This window comes from Topomyia yanbarensis, chromosome 3 (genome assembly GCF_030247195.1).
Source record: "Topomyia yanbarensis strain Yona2022 chromosome 3, ASM3024719v1, whole genome shotgun sequence".
Lineage (NCBI taxonomy): Eukaryota > Metazoa > Arthropoda > Insecta > Diptera > Culicidae > Topomyia > Topomyia yanbarensis.
The window spans coordinates 86,219,860-86,239,760 of record NC_080672.1 but is presented as its reverse complement, the minus strand read 5'-3'; the positions used below and the strand labels follow the sequence as shown (position 1 = coordinate 86,239,760).

General features: G+C 42.3%; 1 protein-coding gene across 2 annotated transcripts in view; it reads right to left on the bottom strand.

Annotated features, from left to right (window-relative positions):
* LOC131689447 (sodium-dependent nutrient amino acid transporter 1-like) overlaps positions 1–19,901 on the bottom strand; it is a 61,510-nt gene that overhangs the window by 814 nt on the left and 40,795 nt on the right. Inside the window, exons 2-6 of one of the 2 annotated variants that reach the window (XM_058974539.1) lie at positions 15,000–15,177; positions 14,638–14,935; positions 14,294–14,540; positions 761–876; positions 53–678 (exon numbers count right to left, since the gene is read on the bottom strand). In XM_058974539.1, the coding sequence (XP_058830522.1) occupies positions 53–678; positions 761–876; positions 14,294–14,540; positions 14,638–14,935; positions 15,000–15,134 (1,422 nt within the window). In that variant the 5' untranslated portion in view covers positions 15,135–15,177. Of the gene's footprint in view, positions 1–52; positions 679–760; positions 877–13,942; positions 14,175–14,293; positions 14,541–14,637; positions 14,936–14,999; positions 15,178–19,901 lie in introns of both variants that reach the window. The other variant, XM_058974540.1, reaches the window with a different exon arrangement.

Here is a 19,901-nt window from a genome sequence, read left to right as displayed (position 1 = left end):
TCAGTTACAAATGTGCGCCTGATATCACGTGTTTCTTTTCCCCAAAACTTACCGGCGTCACATAGACGCTTCCCAGGCCAACTCCGCACACCGAAATCACAGTCGCTGCCTGCCAATTCTTCACCTTCGGGAACCGATCCCGAATGACGGTCATCACACAGGAAGTCATTGCGACGTTACTCCCGATGCCCAGCACGAACAGCATCAAAAAGAACATGACGGAGAAAAGCTGTGGTACAAACTCGAACTTGGCGATCGCCTCCGGGTAGGAAATGAACGCAAGCCCAGCTCCAGGTTTGATCACCGTACCAATCTCATCGGTACCGATAACGTGTGCTAGGTGTCCAAGGATGCCGAATATGGTACAACCTGCCAACAGCGAAGTAAATGTGTCGATCGTAGTCACGATCGTGGCATCGCGGGTCACATTGTGGCGGAATTTGTTGTACGACGAGTACATGATGATGTTGCCGAAGCAAATCGACAGTGAGAAGAAACATTGAGTTACGGCTGCGTACCACACGTTTGGTTCCAGGATTTTGTCCCACTGGGGCTTGAGAAAGTAGATGATTCCATTCACGGCACCGGGTAGAGTACAAGCGCGTACCAGCAGAATAAACATCACCACGTAAGGGAAGAGCGCTAGGAAGTAGGATGCCTTTCCGGCGCTTTTTACACCTGGGGTGAAAGATAATGTATCATATCATTTGCTCAACTAGTAATATAGTAATATTTCCATGAGCAGATAAGAAAGGCTTACCTTTGATAAGAGTGAGTAGAACGAACGACCAGGACAAACAGAGAAACAAGGTGAGTTGCCAGTCTGGAAGGCCGATTCCGTCTTCAATGCTGCTGATCTCTTTTAGAACCACCCGTCTGTTGATGAACAAAATGATTAGATATCATGAAAGCGTTTTTAACACAATAGAAGCAGCGCCAATTAAAACAAATCTTATGACGATTATAGCAACTATGTTCCAGATTCAGCTTGTAAGGTGTTCAGTATTATTTGAAGAAGCTAAATCAAGAATATAATTACTACTTACATTGAAGAAAAAGCAACACAGAGTAAATCTACATCCCTATCACCCATCAGATTGCAATTTAAATAATTGTAAACATGTTAGTCTAAGTTGTACATACCCTTGTACTCATAAAAATTCGATTAGCTTTTTGTAATTTTTTAAGCACGTTTAGTCAAATTCTCACACAAATTTGAAGCTAATGACTATTGTATAGAACATGCCCGATGAGCCAATCAGCTCCCGACTTTTCAAAAATCTTGTTCGCGAACTACTCGATCTAATCCTCGACTATGAATCTACTCCGACGGAGAATTCCCCGGCGAGAGAAGTTCTCCTGAAACCGAGTTTTGGATTATTCCCGACACCGATGTTCGTTTCCGTGAGACATTTCGACCCGATCTACTCGATCTAGTCCCCGGTAATGGACCAAGCCTACTCAACGGGCCAGCCATTAGGTGTTGAGGTCCGTCCAGCGATTTCGGGTGGAGGGTAGTTTCCGGTTCACTTGCGTCCCAGCGAACCACTGTTAGCTATATGACGCGGTCTACTCCGTCTAATGCCCGGCGGTTGATCTAGACTACTCTCGAGCTACCAAGTAGTATGTCGAGGTCGCTCCGGTGATTCCTGTGAAGCCTGACGTCCGGTTCACTGGCGCCCTGAACCCGGTGGTACGCCGCGTACCACGCAACTGGTCCCAGGCGGTGGACCTAGTCTACACCTACGGCTGAATTTTTTCTTGAATCCCGATTTGTGGTTTCACGGCAACTTTCTAGCAAATGGCGTAACTTTGTTGGTCCCTTCGCTACTTCCTCTGCAGTTCGGAGAGTATACTCGTAAACACTCCGTTGACAGCGTCCCAAGTATGCTCGTCGTGGCAAACGTCTTCAATGATATTGTCCACTGTCACACCAGACAAACCCCTAAGAACATCTTTGAACCTAGGGCATTCGAAAACCACGTGTTCCGGTGTCTCTTGCACGTTCACACACTCCGGTCAAAGGGGTGACGAAGCATGTCCAAACCGATGCAGATACTTCCGGAAGCATCCGTGCCCGGACAAAAACTGCGTCAAATGGAAGTTCACCTCTCCATGCTTCCTATGCACCCAAGCCGACACATTTAGGATGAAACCTTCCTTTCTCCGCGTTGTTTCACTCTTGCTGCCATTTAATCAACGAGTCCGCTCGGACCAGTCTCCTTGTATTACGTGCATTTCTCTGCTAGTATCATTCCACATCATGGGGATCATCCCGGCGATAACGCATACTATCTCCGACGATATTGTTCTATAAGTGCTCGCGACTCGTACGGCCATTAACCGGAATGCCCTGTTCAGCTCTTCACGGTTCCGCTTGGTCAGTGGCGTAGCCAGAAATTTGGTTTGGAGGGGATTTCGATGAAAATCGCAAATTTTTTGAAAAAATGCTAAAATTTAATATGAGTTTGATAAATTATTGAAAACTCAAAAACATAAGTAGTCTAACAGATGTCATTCCAGTCTACAAACAAGAAGGATCAACATGGAACAGTTTTCAAACCTCTATAGATTATTTTCTTGTATAATATGTCAATGAAGTAAAAAATTGCGATTTTTTAAAGTGTAATAAATGATCTAAAAATTTTCAACGTTCAAGATCACCTAATATAATAATCCTTGACTTCGAAGGTTTGACAACTTCGGGAAGTTATCAACATAAAACAGCGCCTGCTTTGATATAGAAATTTTAGTGATTAACTCTCATAGAGGTAATTATGTTGAATTAATTTTTCAAAAATATTAAGAGACATGGTGCCTTCAGCAAAGTTTATGATAATGTCATTTCAAACAATTTTGTTGAAAATATGAAGGCTACATGAATTCAACATATAGGGATTTAAATGGACTGGGCCTGCTATATTTCTTCTTAGTGAAGAAAAATTTAGGTGAAAACTATTTTTTCTGCGCTACGGATAAAATTGTTTGAAACGATCATTGCGAGTTGAGAACACAAAACCTAAAACTAAATTATGGATGGATGGAACTGAAACTTGCGTTTCGACTTCATCTCATCAGAATCCGACACTAACTTGGTGGGCGGACTAAGCTAGCGCCGAATTGATGCTAGCTCCTGAAAATGGAATCACTCTTTGTGTTTTTGAGCCCTTTTAATATCTGGGAATTATTTGTTTTAAATCCAGTTCCCTTATTTTTTTTGTAAGCTTCAAAGGCACCTTGAACGCAATGTGAATTTATTATTTAATTACCGCAGAAGAGATTTATCAAATACAGTAATTTCAGAATAGCTTGTTGTAAAGGTTTTCTACTACTATATTTCGATACTCTGAATATGTGGGATATTTATGTCTTTGACAAAGTTGTTTGAAATAGCACTTTCGAAAACTTTGCTGGAGACATTAAGTCTCGACCCAAATTTGGTTGAAGAGTAATTCTTGTCTATAATTACTTCTAGGAGGATTAAACGTCAAAATTATTCTATTAGCAGATGAACAGTTTTACGTTTTGAAATTCTTCAATGTTACTTAACATCGAAATTTGGCAGTTTCGAATGAATGTGATCGTGACCGTTAAAAATTTATCGAGCATTAATTTTACTTTTCGTCATTAGTCAACCTCACAACTTGCAGTACTAGTAAGTAGCACACAAAATTTTAGTACGCCATTCATTGCATCCTGCTAAGAGGCTATTCATATAGTTGATAATACAACAAAAATCCAATGCTCATAAAACCGATCCTGACCTGCTAGAGACAAAATTACATCAGCTTTCAACTAGTTTCTGAAATGTTATTCTTGTTGTTAACCATATTGAATTGTTGTCTAAACTCTACACAATCTAAAAAAATACATTTTCAGCAAATGTTGAAATGTATGTAAGTTTTCGGTAAACAAGCTTATGTTTTATATGCAATCAACCTATTCAAATTTAGATTCCCATTCGAAAAATTGTCTCTAATCCATATTTTGAAGCATCTTTCCAAAAATGAGCTCATAATAATTCAGACAGTTATTTTATTTTACATTGAAGTAATTTGACAACTATGGGATTTTGGCTAAGAGATAAGTTACAAGATCCCCTTCCCACAATTTTCCAAAAGTTCTCATGACGCTTTAAACACAGTTCTCAATGTAGTGATCAGAGAATATTTTTCCAAAAATATTTTGTGGAATATTAAATTAAATTCGTCAGCATCAATTTTTTTTTCAATCCGATTAATTTTGGTTTGGGGGGGGAGGGGGTTTACCCCCAAAACCCCCCCTGGCTACACCACTGCGCTTGGTTTTCAGCGAAGCACCGCAGGCAGGAGCCACATATCGGAGTATCGATCATGAAACAGTAGATATCAAACGTATCATGCTGCTTCTCGGACCGCCGACGTTTGAAATGATTCTCGCTATTGCGTTCGTTGCCTTCGCCGACTTTTTGCAGACGTAGTCGATGTGATTGTCGAAGCACAACCTGTCGTCGATTATCACTCCCAATTGTTTCAATGCACGCTCCGGCGTCGATCTGCATCCGCTACACTGCGTTGCAGTTGCTGACCAATAACACTTGTGGTGAACTATTTGCAGCTTTACCTCGTTCATCCAGCTCTGGATCGCGCCTATTGTCTCCGTCAACGACACCTCCACTTTTTCAAGTGTCTCACTTATCACCATTAGTGACACGTCGTGCGCGAAACCGAAACGATTTTCACTTTCCTGGGCAACCGTAGTGTTAAGACCCCATCGTACATCCCGTTCCAAAGTGTTGGATCTGGAATGGAGCCCTGAGGAACGCCGGCTGTGACTCGCATTGACTTCTGCTCTTTGCTCGTCTCGTATAGCAGCACGCTACTCTGGAAGTAGCATTTTAGGATATGGCATAGATAGTCGGGAATTCTCAGCCTATGCAGCGATGCAGCGATGCAGCGATGGATTCTCAGTTGGCGCTGTTAAATGCGTTCTTCACATCTAACGTGACCACAGCGCAGTATCGTTCTCCTCTTCACCTTTGTTTAGATGGCTTCTTATCACTCTCGAGTATTGTTCGAATTTCATCCACTATCGATGCTCCTTTGCGGAAATCGAACTGCATCTTGGACAGTCCGCTCTCACCTTCAGTCATTTCGGGAACCTGTTAAAGATTATCCTTTCCAGGAGTTTTTACGAGAATATCCAGCAGGCATATGGGTCTGTACGAGGACGGATCGCTCGGTGGCTTCCCTGGCTTCGGCAGCCTGACCAGCTTCTGGACCTTCCACATATCGGGGAAGTTGTCTTCATTTAGACACTTCTGCAGCACTATCCTGAACATGTCCGGATATGCTAGGATTGCAGCTTTCAGCATCACGTTTGGTATTCCTTCCGGACCGGGGGCTTACTTTAGTTAGTCACTTGCCGATCGTCCGTGTTTGTTCCTTCTTCTTCACCGTACGGTGTCGCTGGCCAGATAGTTGGATCGTGCTTCGGGAAAAGACCCTCGACGATTATCTTCAGCTTACCCGGGCACATTCCGGCTGGCGTCGTCGAGCTCTTTATTTTCGCCATGACGACTCCGTACGCATCACCCCAGGGATTGGCGCCTACTTCTTGACACAGCCCATTGTGGCAATCTGACTTGCTAAGTCTGATCTCACGATTTAAAGCGGCCTTAGCTCCCCGAAACATTGCCGATATTACTCTCTGACCCCGCCTTTTGGCTCTGAGACAAGCAGCGCGTAGCATACTGAGTGTCTCGTTCCACGAGTAAACTGGACGCTGTATATTGCTTGGTTCAAGGTTTCGCGGCATTTTGGCGTCACAAACCGACACAAACCTTCTTGTTAGGTCAGCCGCTTCCACGTTCTCGGTCCCACCGTTCGTCCGAAGTGCCTCAACAAAGAGGTCTTTGTTAAAAGCTTTCGTTTTACATTTTCGTTTGCCCAACCTTCTACGTGCTGCAGCAGAGTTCCGTTGACCGATACAGTAGCGAATAGTCTGGTGGTCGCTATGCGTATACGTTTCGCATACTTTCACCGTCAATGAAAGACTACAAAACATGATGCCGATGATAGACTCGCTCCTGTCTCTCCGGAATGAGCTAACGGAACCTTCATTGCACAATCGTACGTCTAACTTCGCACGAGCTTCCTGCACCCTCTTGTGTTGGTAACTCTACTGCCCCATTCGACAGCCCAGACGTTGAAGTCACCACCAGTGACTACCGGCTTCCGATCGATGAACTGCTCGGTTAACTGCTCCAGCATTACGATGAACTGCTGTTACAGTAAAATGTGTAATTTAAATGTTAAAAGGGAGGAATAAGAGATTAGTGTGTACTGCAAGAGGTGCGCACTTGAAAGCAAAAGGGCTTGGCATAATTTGCTTGAAAACAAATCCCAGGAAGAACGGGCAGGGTATTTATCGGTAGTCCTACCGATTTTGGTCTTCCCTACCGATTCACAGACGACCAAGGCAAAACTACCGATATTTTGTTATTCCTACCGAAAACTACCGATTTTTATTGATTTTGGACACATCCTACTCAACATTCATTTTTTGGGTTGGATTTGGTCTGAGATCTGTGTTTTCAGTATTTTACAATTCTATGTTAATACTACGTTTTTGGGACAACAACCCGGCCTACCGATAACTACCGACAAACTTTTAGTGACCCTACCGATATTAAGGAATCCTATCTGGCCATCCTGAGAACGGGTGACAGAAAAAGAAAAATAGGTAGTCTGAAAAAAGAGTTGACGGAGAGCGGTGCTGTTTCTCCTCGTTGTACAGTCTAGAAAAACCCACGAGTGAAGGAACAGTCGAGATCGGGCCGTAGTGCAACCGCTATTGCAAAAGTGGCACCCCTTTTCCCCACGTGAGGAGGAACTATCGCATTCGTGCAAGCAAATGGCGCACTAGGAAGGCAAGAGTCGCGCAGCAAGTTTCGTGGTGGACTGAAGTAAAATCAGGTTTGTCGAAACGAACGCGCACGTGTGCACATTCTCGCTTCGGTCGGATCAAATGGCTAGTTTTTTCCGTCCTCCTTTTGCTTCGGTCCCACCGCAATCGTCCTTGTGTTCATCGATGTGGTGAAAAATCACGGAGATAATTTACCGTGCGTTCCGCGATCGGGTGACAATTTTAGTTATCGCTAGCGATATCAACAAAATTGCGCTCGTGTTCCCGAGACCCGAAAAGGAGGGATTCTGAAGTTCCGGAACTTTCAGACGAAGCCGAACAACGTGTTAGGTTGAGCAGCATTACAGTCGTGATTCGCTGGTTGGACACTTTTTAACTGGACCGCTTTTTTGTTGGACCTCCGCTAGTTGGACCATTGTCCAACTAAAAAGCATCTGAACGTCAAAATCTCGTGTCAAATTAACTTTGACAATCAATTTGACAATATTTAGAGATGTGAATAGATGCATTTACACTGACAACAGCTTTTTTGGAGAGTTTTTGACATTTGTCAGTCGGTCCAACTAGCGAATCAAATTCGTTAGTTGGACAAGGCTGTGGCCCAACCAGCGAATCACGACTGTAAACGGAAATTGACCTCGCAAGTTGCAACAAGTTCGTGCTATCATTCGAGCGCACATTCGACGGTTGTGAATGAATCGACGCAGTCAAGACCGTCCCACATCTCCATCAGCCTGCCTTTGTTATACAGACGCCCGTTTCGGGAGGAAGGACTGCCAGCCACGAGATGTCACAGTGACCTGCTTGGTTCCAAGATGACCCACGAGACGAGGACTTGGACATGATCGTCAAATACCGTTGTGTCTGCACAATATATCTCCCCCTCTTACAATAACATGTTTATATTTTTGGGGATTCGCCTTTTGTTTTGGGTTAGATAACCACATGTTTTATGCTACACTGCTCCACTGACCCTCGTATGAGCGTTCTACCACTTCTTGAATGGAGAATCTGCTCATAACTTGTATCACTGCCGTTCCCGATTCATCTGCCACCTAGTTACGGCTTGGTACGGATCTGCAATAAAAGCGACATCACACATTATTCCTGTCGTACACTGCCACAACAGTTGCGGTGCGATGTCACAGTGATTCAGATTTATCTGGCCTTTCTCCATAACCGTTGGCCTGCAGTCGCAGGGCATTTAAAGCCAGCCGTCTGATGATCGTTTTCGTCCGCTGGAGTGAAAAGCAAGCACTTAGGCCTCTACAGGCAGTCTCTCGCAAGATGGCTCGTGTCCCCGTATTTCCAGTACATCCCGGATCTATCCGGGTCTTTATAAGCCCCTGCCAAGTGTCCAAACACTTGCAGCATTTTTCCCCTTGTTTATTAACTCGTGGAGCGGCTCTCGAGGGGCATCTCGACTATCCAACTGTAATTTTGTCTACCTCTAATGCCTTATTGGTAGCGGTTACCAGTAAATGAATCATCGCTGTCTGAGTTCCTCCGTATCCCTTCTTAGCCGGATCGCCATGTGCACCTCTCAGCTCGTCTTCCGTCGTGATTTCATCAAGATCCTTGCACATAATCTCCATCTCCGGGTTTAAGGCTTTAATATCTTTTTCTTCACCTATTGATAGATAGACCTAGTAATAGTCTCCTGCAAGGACGAGCTGCTAGTCGTGGGATCCTTCTGCATACGTCGTCGCATCATTGGCTTTGACGAGCACGGGTTCTTCCTTTGGCGCCTTCTGACGTGCCGGAGGTATTCCTTTCCTCTTCTGCTCCAATTTTCGCTCTTTCTTCTGCTTTTGCTGTTTCCTGTGCTTCCCCTCCGACCTACAACGGTACTACAGCTTTCTCCCTGTTGGGTGACGCCCTTTCCTTCGGCAACAATAGTGTCCTCGAACGTCTGCCTCTTGGGCCCTTTTGGTCTTCCGTCTCCTGGTGATGTTCTTGTCCTTTTTGGAGTCACGGAAACTGGCGTATTCTTCATTCCAATCTTCTTATCGTTCCCCTGTTCCGGAGGGGGAGGCTAGGAAGATAGTAGCCTTAGCCAACGACAATGCCCACACTCAGCTACATCAGCCCTCCGCGTTGCCGTATCCTACTCCTGTACGGCAGACACTAACGCGTTTCAGATTCTGAGAACCATCTTCGTGGACATTGTTTCTGACGTCAATTAACTTGTGCTGCTCCTCCATATAGTACTTCGCTGCCACTACTTCTGCCTTCTGTGGGGTGTAACTCATCCCACTCTGCTCTGGCTGCTGTTGCTGCTTTGTTCCCTTTGTTCTTGTTGAATACTTCAGCTGCTGCTGGTGTTAGTGACCTCACCGAACCACATCTGGCGAACGGATTCGCCGCGTCTGCTTCGTATGTGTAAGTTTCTTTGTTTTTCTCCATTTTATTGGGCCCCAACTCCGGGCCGCTATCTCCAATCGTTACACGTAGTCGCCCGTTGTGATCCATGATTATCTATGAAGCAGGGAGGTTATGCAAGGGTTGACACTATCCTTCATGGAGAGTGGTATTCAGAGCCGGATCGGTGTAAAATCTGGAATGGTTCATCCGAATCTAGTGCGACCAACTAATTGGTGACGAGTTTTGAACGACAGGCAGGGTGCCAGGGTTATGTCGGGACGGAGGCAGCCATGCTGGTAGCCCACTCGCCATTTCAAGTCGGTGTCGTCTTTCGTTACTAAGGGCATAGAACAGCACAGCTGTCAGCCCAAAGTCGCCGTCCAATTCGTGATCAGTGGCCTGTCCGTTGACGTTTGCCAGAGCCGGTATGCCATAATCAGGATGTTACTGGCGCCAATCCTGATGTGCTGGTTGGCATTTCGGTTGGGCTGGGGCGCTTTTATTGCTAAGATCTTAGATTACTGCAATCTTAGGATCAATCTTAGTAGGTTCGGTACAGTTTCGCACAGCTGCTTTAGAAGTAATGGCTTTTTTAAAGGTTTAGCAGAGCCCTATCCAAACCCCACCATATTCTAGCAAGACTCTACAACTCGCTGTAGGTCCGGGGAAAGGGGGGGGGTCGCTAAGCCTCTGAACTCCTGTTCTTCTAGTTCCTTCTGCCTTAGGGGTTTGCACTAAAACACAAATTGTGGCTCCGTTTTTTGGAGCTAGCGTCAATCCGACTAAGCTAGCACTCCAGTCACTAAGTTGGTGTCGGATTCTGATGAGGCGAAGTCGAAACGCATGTCCCATAAATATTCTGAAAATTCTGCAATAAAAATACTAAACATAAGTGTTTGTTAATCCTGTTATGTTTACAAATTCCTTTATTGGTATCGTTCATTATTATCAATTAAAAAAAAACTTTTTACGCAAGAATTGGAGACAAAATATTTTTAGTAACCCTTTGTATTAAAAATTTCTATAGTGCGTTGGCCATAAGGCGCAATATAAATATTTTTTCTGAAATCTGTGACTAAAAAAGCATCCTGAATTCCGAAACAAATTTAACGTTTCATTTTTTTAATAACTAATTAAGATCCATAAATAAAATAAAATAACAGGTAATCTTAAACGATACCGTCAAGAAAACAAGAAAATTTGGAAATAGGAAATACTTGAGTCACTAGAAAGCGCGTTGTATATTAATCAGTCACTCCCTAAATAATAATAAGATTTTTCCAAACATTTCAGAACTTTCTGAAACAATGGGTTTCAAATTGGTATAATTCGTTTTATTCATGTACTTAATTGATATCATTTTGTTTCTAAATTTTTTTTATATAGCTCATTTTTCAGTTTATTAATTTCATGAATTTTATTCGTTTCGTTTATTTCATTCAATTTGAATATATGAATTATTTTAAATATATGATATTTCAATTTATTCATTTCATTTATTTCATTCTTTTCGTTTATTCGAACTCATTTCATCTGTTTTATTCGTTTCATTCTTTGGATAAAATTCATTTAACATATTTTATTTTAAACTACTTTTTTCATTTCATTCATTTATCCAGGTAATACATTTTATTCAGTTTTTTCGTTTTAATAATCTGAATATTTTTCAGCTATATATTTTATTCATTTCATTGAACTTATTTATTCGACACCAATTCATTTATTCTACTAATTTTATAGCTGTTTAATATCGCCTAATTTTCAGTTTAATCACTGCATCTATTTTATTCTGTTATTTTTTTTCTGTTAGTTCTATTTAATTCGTTTATTTGATTGATCTTATTAATTCTATCCCTATTATTAATTTTATGTCAATTATTTTATTCATTTCATTTATTTTTTGCTTTATACATTTTATTCAAACCATTTGTTTAATACGTTCAAATCATTTAATCCATTTCTTTCATTTTATTAGCTTTCTTCATTTTATTAATGTTTTAATGTTATTAATTTTATATTTTTTTTCCAGCTCATACATTGTATCCATTTCTACGATTAAGTAATTTTATTGATTCTATTCAGTTATTCTTTTTATTCTTTTCATCCAATTTGTTAATTTTATTAATTTTATAACTATTTTCCGTATTGTCTAATTTTTCACTCAATGAACTGATCTAATTTTTCTCATTTATACTATTGATTGAATTCATATTAATCATTCTACTCATTTTATGGATTTGATAACTTTTTATCAATTTTTTGCTTTAATTTTTTTTAATTTCATTTGTTTTATTGATTTTCTATAATTTGTTCAGTTTATTGCAGGTATGATTTGTGTAGATTTCAAAACAGTGTTCATCCCATCTCTAGTTGGGTGCCTACATCGCATGAAGTCTGCAAACTAATGAATGATCCAAAGACCAAAGTGTAAGAAATGTCTAATCTCACTGCACAGTGTTCCAGAACGCAAATTCAGCAGAAATTTTGAAATTCTACTTAAACTAAACAACTTAGCCTCATTAAGTCATGGAGAAGTTTTCGTAGTTTGTGAGCCCCTTCTTTTTGTTAAAACAACAGTGGTTCTAATTTTACCGAGATCAAAAAATTAACTTTTTAATCTTCCAGCTAGAGCCAAACGACCTTTAAGTGAAGTTGTAGAACGACAAATTTTGGAAAAGTTTGTTGAAGACATGTAAGCTCTAGCTGTCATACTTTTAATTTTATAACAAATTTAAAATCGAAGGTGTTTTTTAGAAAAACTGTTTTATTCAAATAACTTTTGCGGTATTGTTAGTAGGCATGATGGTAAACAGAAGTAGACTTCAGACAACTTTAAGATTGTTTAAAGGCGAATAATTTGTTTCATGGCACCACATATCTAATTATATTCGTTAGCACTTTTTCGCCAAAAATAGGGTTTTTGGAATAACAATAGCACTCATTGGGGCGAACAAAAGACAATTCTTTTTCAACTATAAATAAAGTCATGATTAGAGTTAGAATTGAGCAAAAAATGGAGAACACGATATTTTTTAAATTTCATAAAATTGGGTTATTAGGTGCTATTTGATATATTAGGTGCTTATATCATTTGAACGATAGAAGCTAGAGTTTCGATGTGTTAGAAGAAAATGTACGTCTTCAAAAGCTTGGAAAAACATTAGAAGGATAGGTTGGAAAAAATGAAAACTGAAAAAGTTATATTAAAAAATTGGTTTTTCATGAATTGACCCTTTGTAATATGTTTAAGTGACTTTCACGGTGGACAAAATAATAAATATAGTTTCGTTTTCATAATAAAATATTTATAATACTTTTCTATTATTTTAAATATTGGTTAGGTTTGTTCTAAATTTATTAAAATCAGGAAATTAAATTTTTAATGGTTCGAGATAGTTTTGCTGTCTTCCAGAAAATTCAAGAAAATTAAATTTTAAGAAACTTTGGCGAAGACCCTGAAACTCTATGTCGTGTACTTTTCATTTTATAAGAAATTTACAAAAAAATCGCAGTTTTTTAAAAAATGTTTTTTTTGTATAACTTTTACAGCTTTAATATTTCAGTAAGATCAATTTAGAAATACTTTTAGATATTTTGAAGGAGAACAATTTGTCTTAATAGAACGATTTGTCTTAATAATCGAACCTCTAGCTTCTCGTATAACTATATACTTTTTACTAAAAGTAAACTGTTTATTGAGCAAATATTACAACATATTAAAAAATATCGCATTTGCAATTTTTTGATGATCTGTACTACAAAGCATGCTATTTCATATGTCAATAATAGTATTTAATGCTAAATACCCTAATCGAAGCTAATGGTATTTGAAAAAGGTATATTTTTTATATAAATGTTCTCATAACTTTGAAACGAAAAGAGTTCATTAGTTGGTGTTTTAAAGCAAATTACGCGCCCCAAAATAATCTTCAAGTTGTCCAAAGAATACTTTAGTGTAAAATAAGTTATAGAAATAAAACCGTTTTTTTTTTAAGAAATACCCTTAAGCTTACATTTGGATTTCTCGTGCAATGGAAAATATAAAAGCTAGAGCTTGCATATCTTCATCAAATTAGTCTAAAATTTATTGCTCTATAACTTCATCGAATTCAGTAAAGCTCTATCTCAAACCGTTAAAAAGATCAATTTTAAATATTGCTAAAATTAGAACCACCCTAGCATATGTTTAAACAAAAAGAAGGGACTTGCAAAGTACATCAACTTTGCCAAACATACTGCAAGGTTAAGTTATTTAATTTTAGCAAAAAGTTAAAATTCACATTCTGGACCCCTTTGCACTGTTAGGTGAATTAAGTAGTTTTTTTGACAAATAATTCAGCAAGAAGATATATTTCACATATAATTTTTTTATGGTGCTTATACATTCTAGCGCTTTAGTTTACCAAGTCAAACGCATCGGAAATTATTGGCTGTACATTTAGTTAAGTAAGATTTATGATTTCTAAGCTGATTCTCAGGACGCTACAAAAATGAATGTGGAAAACTGAGCTCAGGCTTCAGCTTACAGCAAATTAATGCGAGGATGTCATGATGTGCGGTGTGAATATTTGTGCGGTTCTACTGATGATGTTGGAACGATTTGTGTTAGTCTTCAATTAAACCACCATAACCTACATTTAAAAGTGATTTTCACTATCGTAAAGCTACTTACTTAAAATAAAACTCCGAGCTACTAACTCTTGTCATATCCACCATGGTACCGTTACCATCTGTTGTCGTTGTGGCAACAGCATCTATACAACTCGGACCCCACTCCGGTCGGCACTCAGCCCATGGCAGCGGACTCCGGAAAGAGTCGAACATGTAGCTCAAGATTAGTGACATCAACGAGGAGTAGTACGTGATTAGTGCAATCACCGAGAAGAGCTGCCCGTAACCGACACCTATTCGAAGGAGGAATATTACTACTATCTACAATTATTTACAATAATTACCACTCTACTATAAAATCATTAGAACAGTCAGTTACATCCCGGGCCAAAGTGACAGCTACTAGACTTACTTATAGTACAATTCGGCTGAGGAACTCATTGGAACAACGCTGGAGTTTGAAGCGATCCTCAGCGTGTCATTGCTGGAGCTTGCTATCTTTCCCGAAGGTATGCAAAAATCGGTCCAACTTTCATCGCAAACGGACCACGGAAGAATGCTTTGAAACGAATCGAAAAGATACTTCAACGTAGTAGCCATCAGCGATGAATAGTACGTGGAAACGATCGCTATCGAGAGGATCTGTCCGTAGCCGACGCCTTGGTTTCGAGAAGAGGGCACAATTTTTAAGGAGTATGTGGAAAATTTACAATATTTACACGATCGTATGCTAGGATTCTCTTTGTTGGAAATTACCTCTCATGATCGGTGCACAGTCGTAGATTTTGACGCTGCCTCGGCTGGAAAATTGACCGATGATCATCTCCATGTAGTAGACCGGTTTTCCTACAAGCAGAAGAACTATAATGTAGGGTATCACGAAAGCACCGCCTCCATTTTCCAGGGCAATGAACGGAAAGCGCCAAACGTTGCCCAACCCGACGGACATGGCTATGCAGGACATTAGGAACTCGATTCCTTTGCCCCACTGATCTCGACCAGGAGCGTCTTCCAGTGAGGAGGTAGAACTGTTGGTAATTGTTTGGGTAACAACCTGTATTTTTTAAACACATGTAAATAGACATGATCGTTAATTTATGCTTAAAAAGTCAACATACTGAATCTGCACTATTTGAATTCCTTCGCTGTTTTGCAGGTTCAGTTTCACCAATTCCAATGACAGTGTTCCACCGGATCTGACCCGGTATCGAAGGGCTGTCATTCTCGAAGCCGTTATTCTCGTGCCCTTGCATTGTACTCCGCACCGGAATTGATCGTTAGTTCCTTTCACCTGATCTGTAACGAAAACGATTCGCATCAAACGCTGTAAACGTGTAAGTGTTTTATTCCAATTATCGAGCGCACGTACAGTTCTCATGATCCGTACCGGTTTTTAACATTTATGGGCAGGATGGTAATTATCTACCTCCAATCGATCGACTTTTAATCCGTTCAACACAAAGTACCCAGTTCTGTGGCTGTGTGCTTGATGATAGCTCCTACCGCATTCAAGTCAACTGCCAGTTTATGATACATTTATTTAAATTTCATTCGAGCACTACCAACCACCCGATCGATCGATCCAGTATATTAATGACGCAGTCGATCTCTGTATGTCGGTATCGTTGACGTAGTCAGTGAGACAGAAAAAAATGCTGTTGATAGTTTTGGGCAGTGAAGCGACCAATCAGCGACCGAATCGCGTGGAGGCACAAACGTTCGACCGGTTTAAGCTAAATGGATTCGCTTTCAAAGCCCATACAATGTTATGAACGGGGTTAAATGCGGTGTCGTGCCTTAGTAATGTGGTTATTGAACAATTTTCAATGTCAATAATCTGTTTGCATTATACGGTAAAGCCGGTCGGGGTAATTCAGGCTAGAGAAGGGAAACGTAGGTCAAATTTGAGATTTAAACATGCAGGGGGAGTTGCTGACGCAGAGCTTTCGGTATAACAGTAAATTTATAAAAATATCGATGTACAAACGAAGTACTACATCATTTATGATTTGTAATTTGAGTTTGTTGAGAACGATAGTATATACTGCTTTACAGGAAAAAAGTTGAGTTATAACGGCTTAAATTAATAATGGTTGAGTAAAGACAATTCCCACTCCATTCATATCCGCATTTACTGGACACGTCGTTCCCTTTTATAATTCTAATACCCGAATCCACCATAGTCTGTCATGAATGAAAGAGAAATTCGTCATCATTGCTCTCGTGTATCGACGGCACGTGTTTAGTAAACTTTCAGGATAGGATGTACATTTCAATGTCACGTCCGTGTTTGTAGAGTTTTGTTTACCAAGCGGGGTTTCTCCCACAGATAGGATGCCGAAAAGAATGTGAGTGGTGACGTTGGAATTCGACTGGGAGACGTCACGTATACACTCTGCTAGCTGTGCTAGTAACCTCGTGGATGTTGAGGCTTCGTTTACTTTATTTATGATATTTGTACTGAATACTTAATCGAGCCTTGTTTGGGTTATTGCTGAAGTTTGACTGGCTAAAAAAACATAATCGAAATAAAAAAGGCTTTTTTATTTCGAGTACAGAGGTTTTAACCTTAAGGTCATTCGTCTCTTTGGGTTAGAAAAATCTTTTATGAAAAATTTCTAACTCTATGTGCCCGGAGGGCCGAGTGTCATATTCGACTCAGTTCGTCGAGATCGGATTCCGATTGGAGGGTGGTTTCCGGTTCACTTGTACCCCGACGACCCTATACTGGTGGGTTGACGCGTTCGGTGCTACTCGGCGTAGTCCCCGACGGTGGAGCTAGCCCAGCTCGGCGGAGAGTTCCCCGACGAAAGAATGTCTCCCGCAACCGTTGACGGACGCGTTATTCTTGCTTCGATGCAGTCCGGCAGAATGCCGTGGCCAGTTCAGCGATTCCGGGTGGAGGATTGCGTCTGGTTCACTGGTGCCCCGACGATTCAAGCCGGCGATTTGCTACGGACTACTCGGAATAGTCCCCAAAGGTGGATATTTCCTACTCCGACGAAGAGTTCCCCGGCAGTGGAAGATCTTCCGAAACCGATGCTACCGGGGCAGATGCCGAGGTCGGTCCTGCGATTCTGGGTGGAGGGTGACTTCCAGTTCACAGGCGCCCCGACGACCATTTGCCGGTGCTACTACCCGATCAACTCGAACTAGTCCCCGGCGGTGGAACTAGTCTACTTCGACAGAGAAATTTCCCGACGTTGAAATTTCTCTCGAAAGCGTTATCTCGATGCTGGTCGATTAGGTGCCGAGGTCAGTCCTCCGATTCTGGGGGGAGGATGATTTCCGGTTCTCAGGTGCCCCGACGACCTACCATAAACGATGCATGCGCTCAGTCTAGTCCCCGGCAGTGGATCTAGCCTACTCCGATCGCGCCCGGTGGTCTACTTTATCTCTATTCCTCAGACTGACTTGTCAGGTGCCATGGTAGTTCCGGCGATTCCAGTTGAAGTGTAACTTCTCGTTTATCGGTACGTATACTGCTACGTTACTGGTCGTTACTCCTCTCGCCAGCTTCGTTGCAACGCTGACATGATCAGAACGACTGTTTTCTGTTCACCGCGTCCCATTTTTCTTTGTCCGCACACGTTCTTTCGACAATATTGGTCATGTTTATGTTCTCACCGGCAATGGTTCTCATTTCGTTTCGCTCGTGCTCGGATCGCGGGTATTTGAGGACCACGTACTCGGGCGTTTCTTCTGTATCTCAGCCCGCGATGAAGAACGGCGAACTCGCATGGCCGAACCTGTTCAGATACTTTTTGAAATAGCCATGACCAGACAAGAACTGCGTCATGTGGAAGTTCACCTCACCGTGCGCTCTGTTCACCCACACCAACAGACATGGAATTAGATTAAGGTGTTAGCTCGGGCTCGTATACGAACTCCTCTCGTGCCTCGATTCCTAAAACACTCGCTATCTTCTTCAAGTAGAAGGTTTATGGGAATCGTTCCAGCTATCACGTATGCTGCCTCTGACGAGATAGTCACTCAAGCAGGTCCTGCGTATCTGAGCACCGATGTGGAGACACTCGCCAGTAGTCGCATTTACTGCTGCTGATCGCAGAATTGTTGGGCATGATCCGAGATAGTGCCGAGATCACTTTTACGGCCCTCCAGCATGCGCGGTCGATGTGGTTATTGAAGGTTAGCCGGTCGTCTATCATCACTTCCAGTTGTCTAACTTCCCGCTTTGAGTTGATGATACATTCTACTACCGAAATTCTTGCCTGCTACACTGCTTTCCGGTTGCTTTTCAAAACCACCTCGGTTTTGTAGTGAGCTAACGTCAGCTTCTTCTCGCGCATCCAGTCTTCCACAACATCTATCGCCTCCGTTGCAAGTACTTCTACTTCCTCTAGTGATTCGCCAATCACTAGGAGCATCTCGTCGTCCGCAAAACTGACAATCTTCACGCCCCTGGGGAGGCTCAGCTACAGCACTCCGTCGTACATAGCATTCCAAAGAGTTGGACCGAGTATGGAACCCTGTGGAACGCGCGTTGTTACGGTTACACTTCTTTTTCCGGCAACAGTTTCGTAGATCAGTTGCCGGTTCTGGAAGTATTTCCTCAGAATCCTACAGAGGTAGTCGGGAACTTTCAGTCTGTGCAGCGAATCGGCGATTGCGGCCCAACTAGCGCTGTTGAAGGCGGTTTTGACGTCCAGTATAACCACTCCGCAGTAGCGGTTGCCTCTTCTCTTTTGCTTCTGCGCAGCCTCCATAGTTTCCACGAACGTTCGTATGGCATCCACGGTGGATCTACCTTTCCGGAAACCGAAGTGCGTATTGGATAGTCCATTCTCTCCCTATGTGTATGTTGTAAGTCTGTTAAGGATTACTCTTTCAAGCACCTTGCTGACTGTATCCAACAGGCATATCAGCCTGTATGCTGAAGGGGACTTGCCTGGCTTCGGCAACAGCACTAGCTTTTGTCGCTTCCAGATGGCGGAAAAGTTGCCATCGTCGATGCAGTTTTGCAACGCGGTCCCAAACATATCCGGGTTCAATGGGATTGCTGTTTTTAGAGACACGTTGGGGATACCGTCTGGTCCCAGGGCATTCTTGGTTCTCAAGCCTTTTGCCACCACCATCAGCTCCTCGTTGGTTACCCGAGCTTCTTCTTCGTAGTCATACTGCGTTCCGTATGGCGTGGGCGGCCGTCGGTTAATGCTGTGGAAATAGCGCTTCTACGATGACTCTCTTCCTCTTTGGGCACCCATCCGGTCTTTCTTACTGAGCTTGTTAAGTGCGGCTCATGCCGCCTTGTACACTGGTCTTAGAGCATCTCTTTCCGCGACGTTTCGGGCTCTCTGCATCTTTCTCCGGGCTCGGTGGCAGCATGCACGTAGGTCAGCAATCGCCGTATTCCACCATAAAGCTGGGCGGCAACTGTACCTTGGTTTACCTTCTCTTGGCATGGTTGCATCGCATGCTGTTGCTAATGCAGTTGTCACTTCATATGCACTGAAGTCAATGTGATTGCACTCACGCCTCGACGAAGACTCCCTTGTCGAACTTCGTTGTTTTCCACCTCCGCTCGTTTGATTGGATCACACGCGCTTCCGACTGTCTCTTGCTTCCATTGCTTGGTGGTCACTGTGGGTGTACCTCTCGCACATTCTCCAATTTAATCTTCCAACCAGCCCGGGGCTGCAGAAGGTAACGTCAATAGCTGAATGTCGACCTTCGCGACGGTAGGTGCTGGTTCTACCATCGTTTGCAACTTCTACGTTCAGCTTTGCAAAAGCCTCGAGTAGACTACTCCGCCCTTGAGTTGGTAAAGCGGCCGCTCCATTCTACTGCCCAAGCGTTGAAATCGCCGACAATAACGACAGGTCTCCGATCGATAAGTTCTTCTGTCAGCTTATCGAGCATTTCTGTGAATCGATCGGTCGTCCACCGCGGAGGTACGTAGCAGCTGCAGAAGAAGACTCCATTGATTTTGGCGATCCGCACGATAAACCACTTCCTGAAATGGATATCTCCCTATCGTCCAAATAGCCGCTGATTTTGCG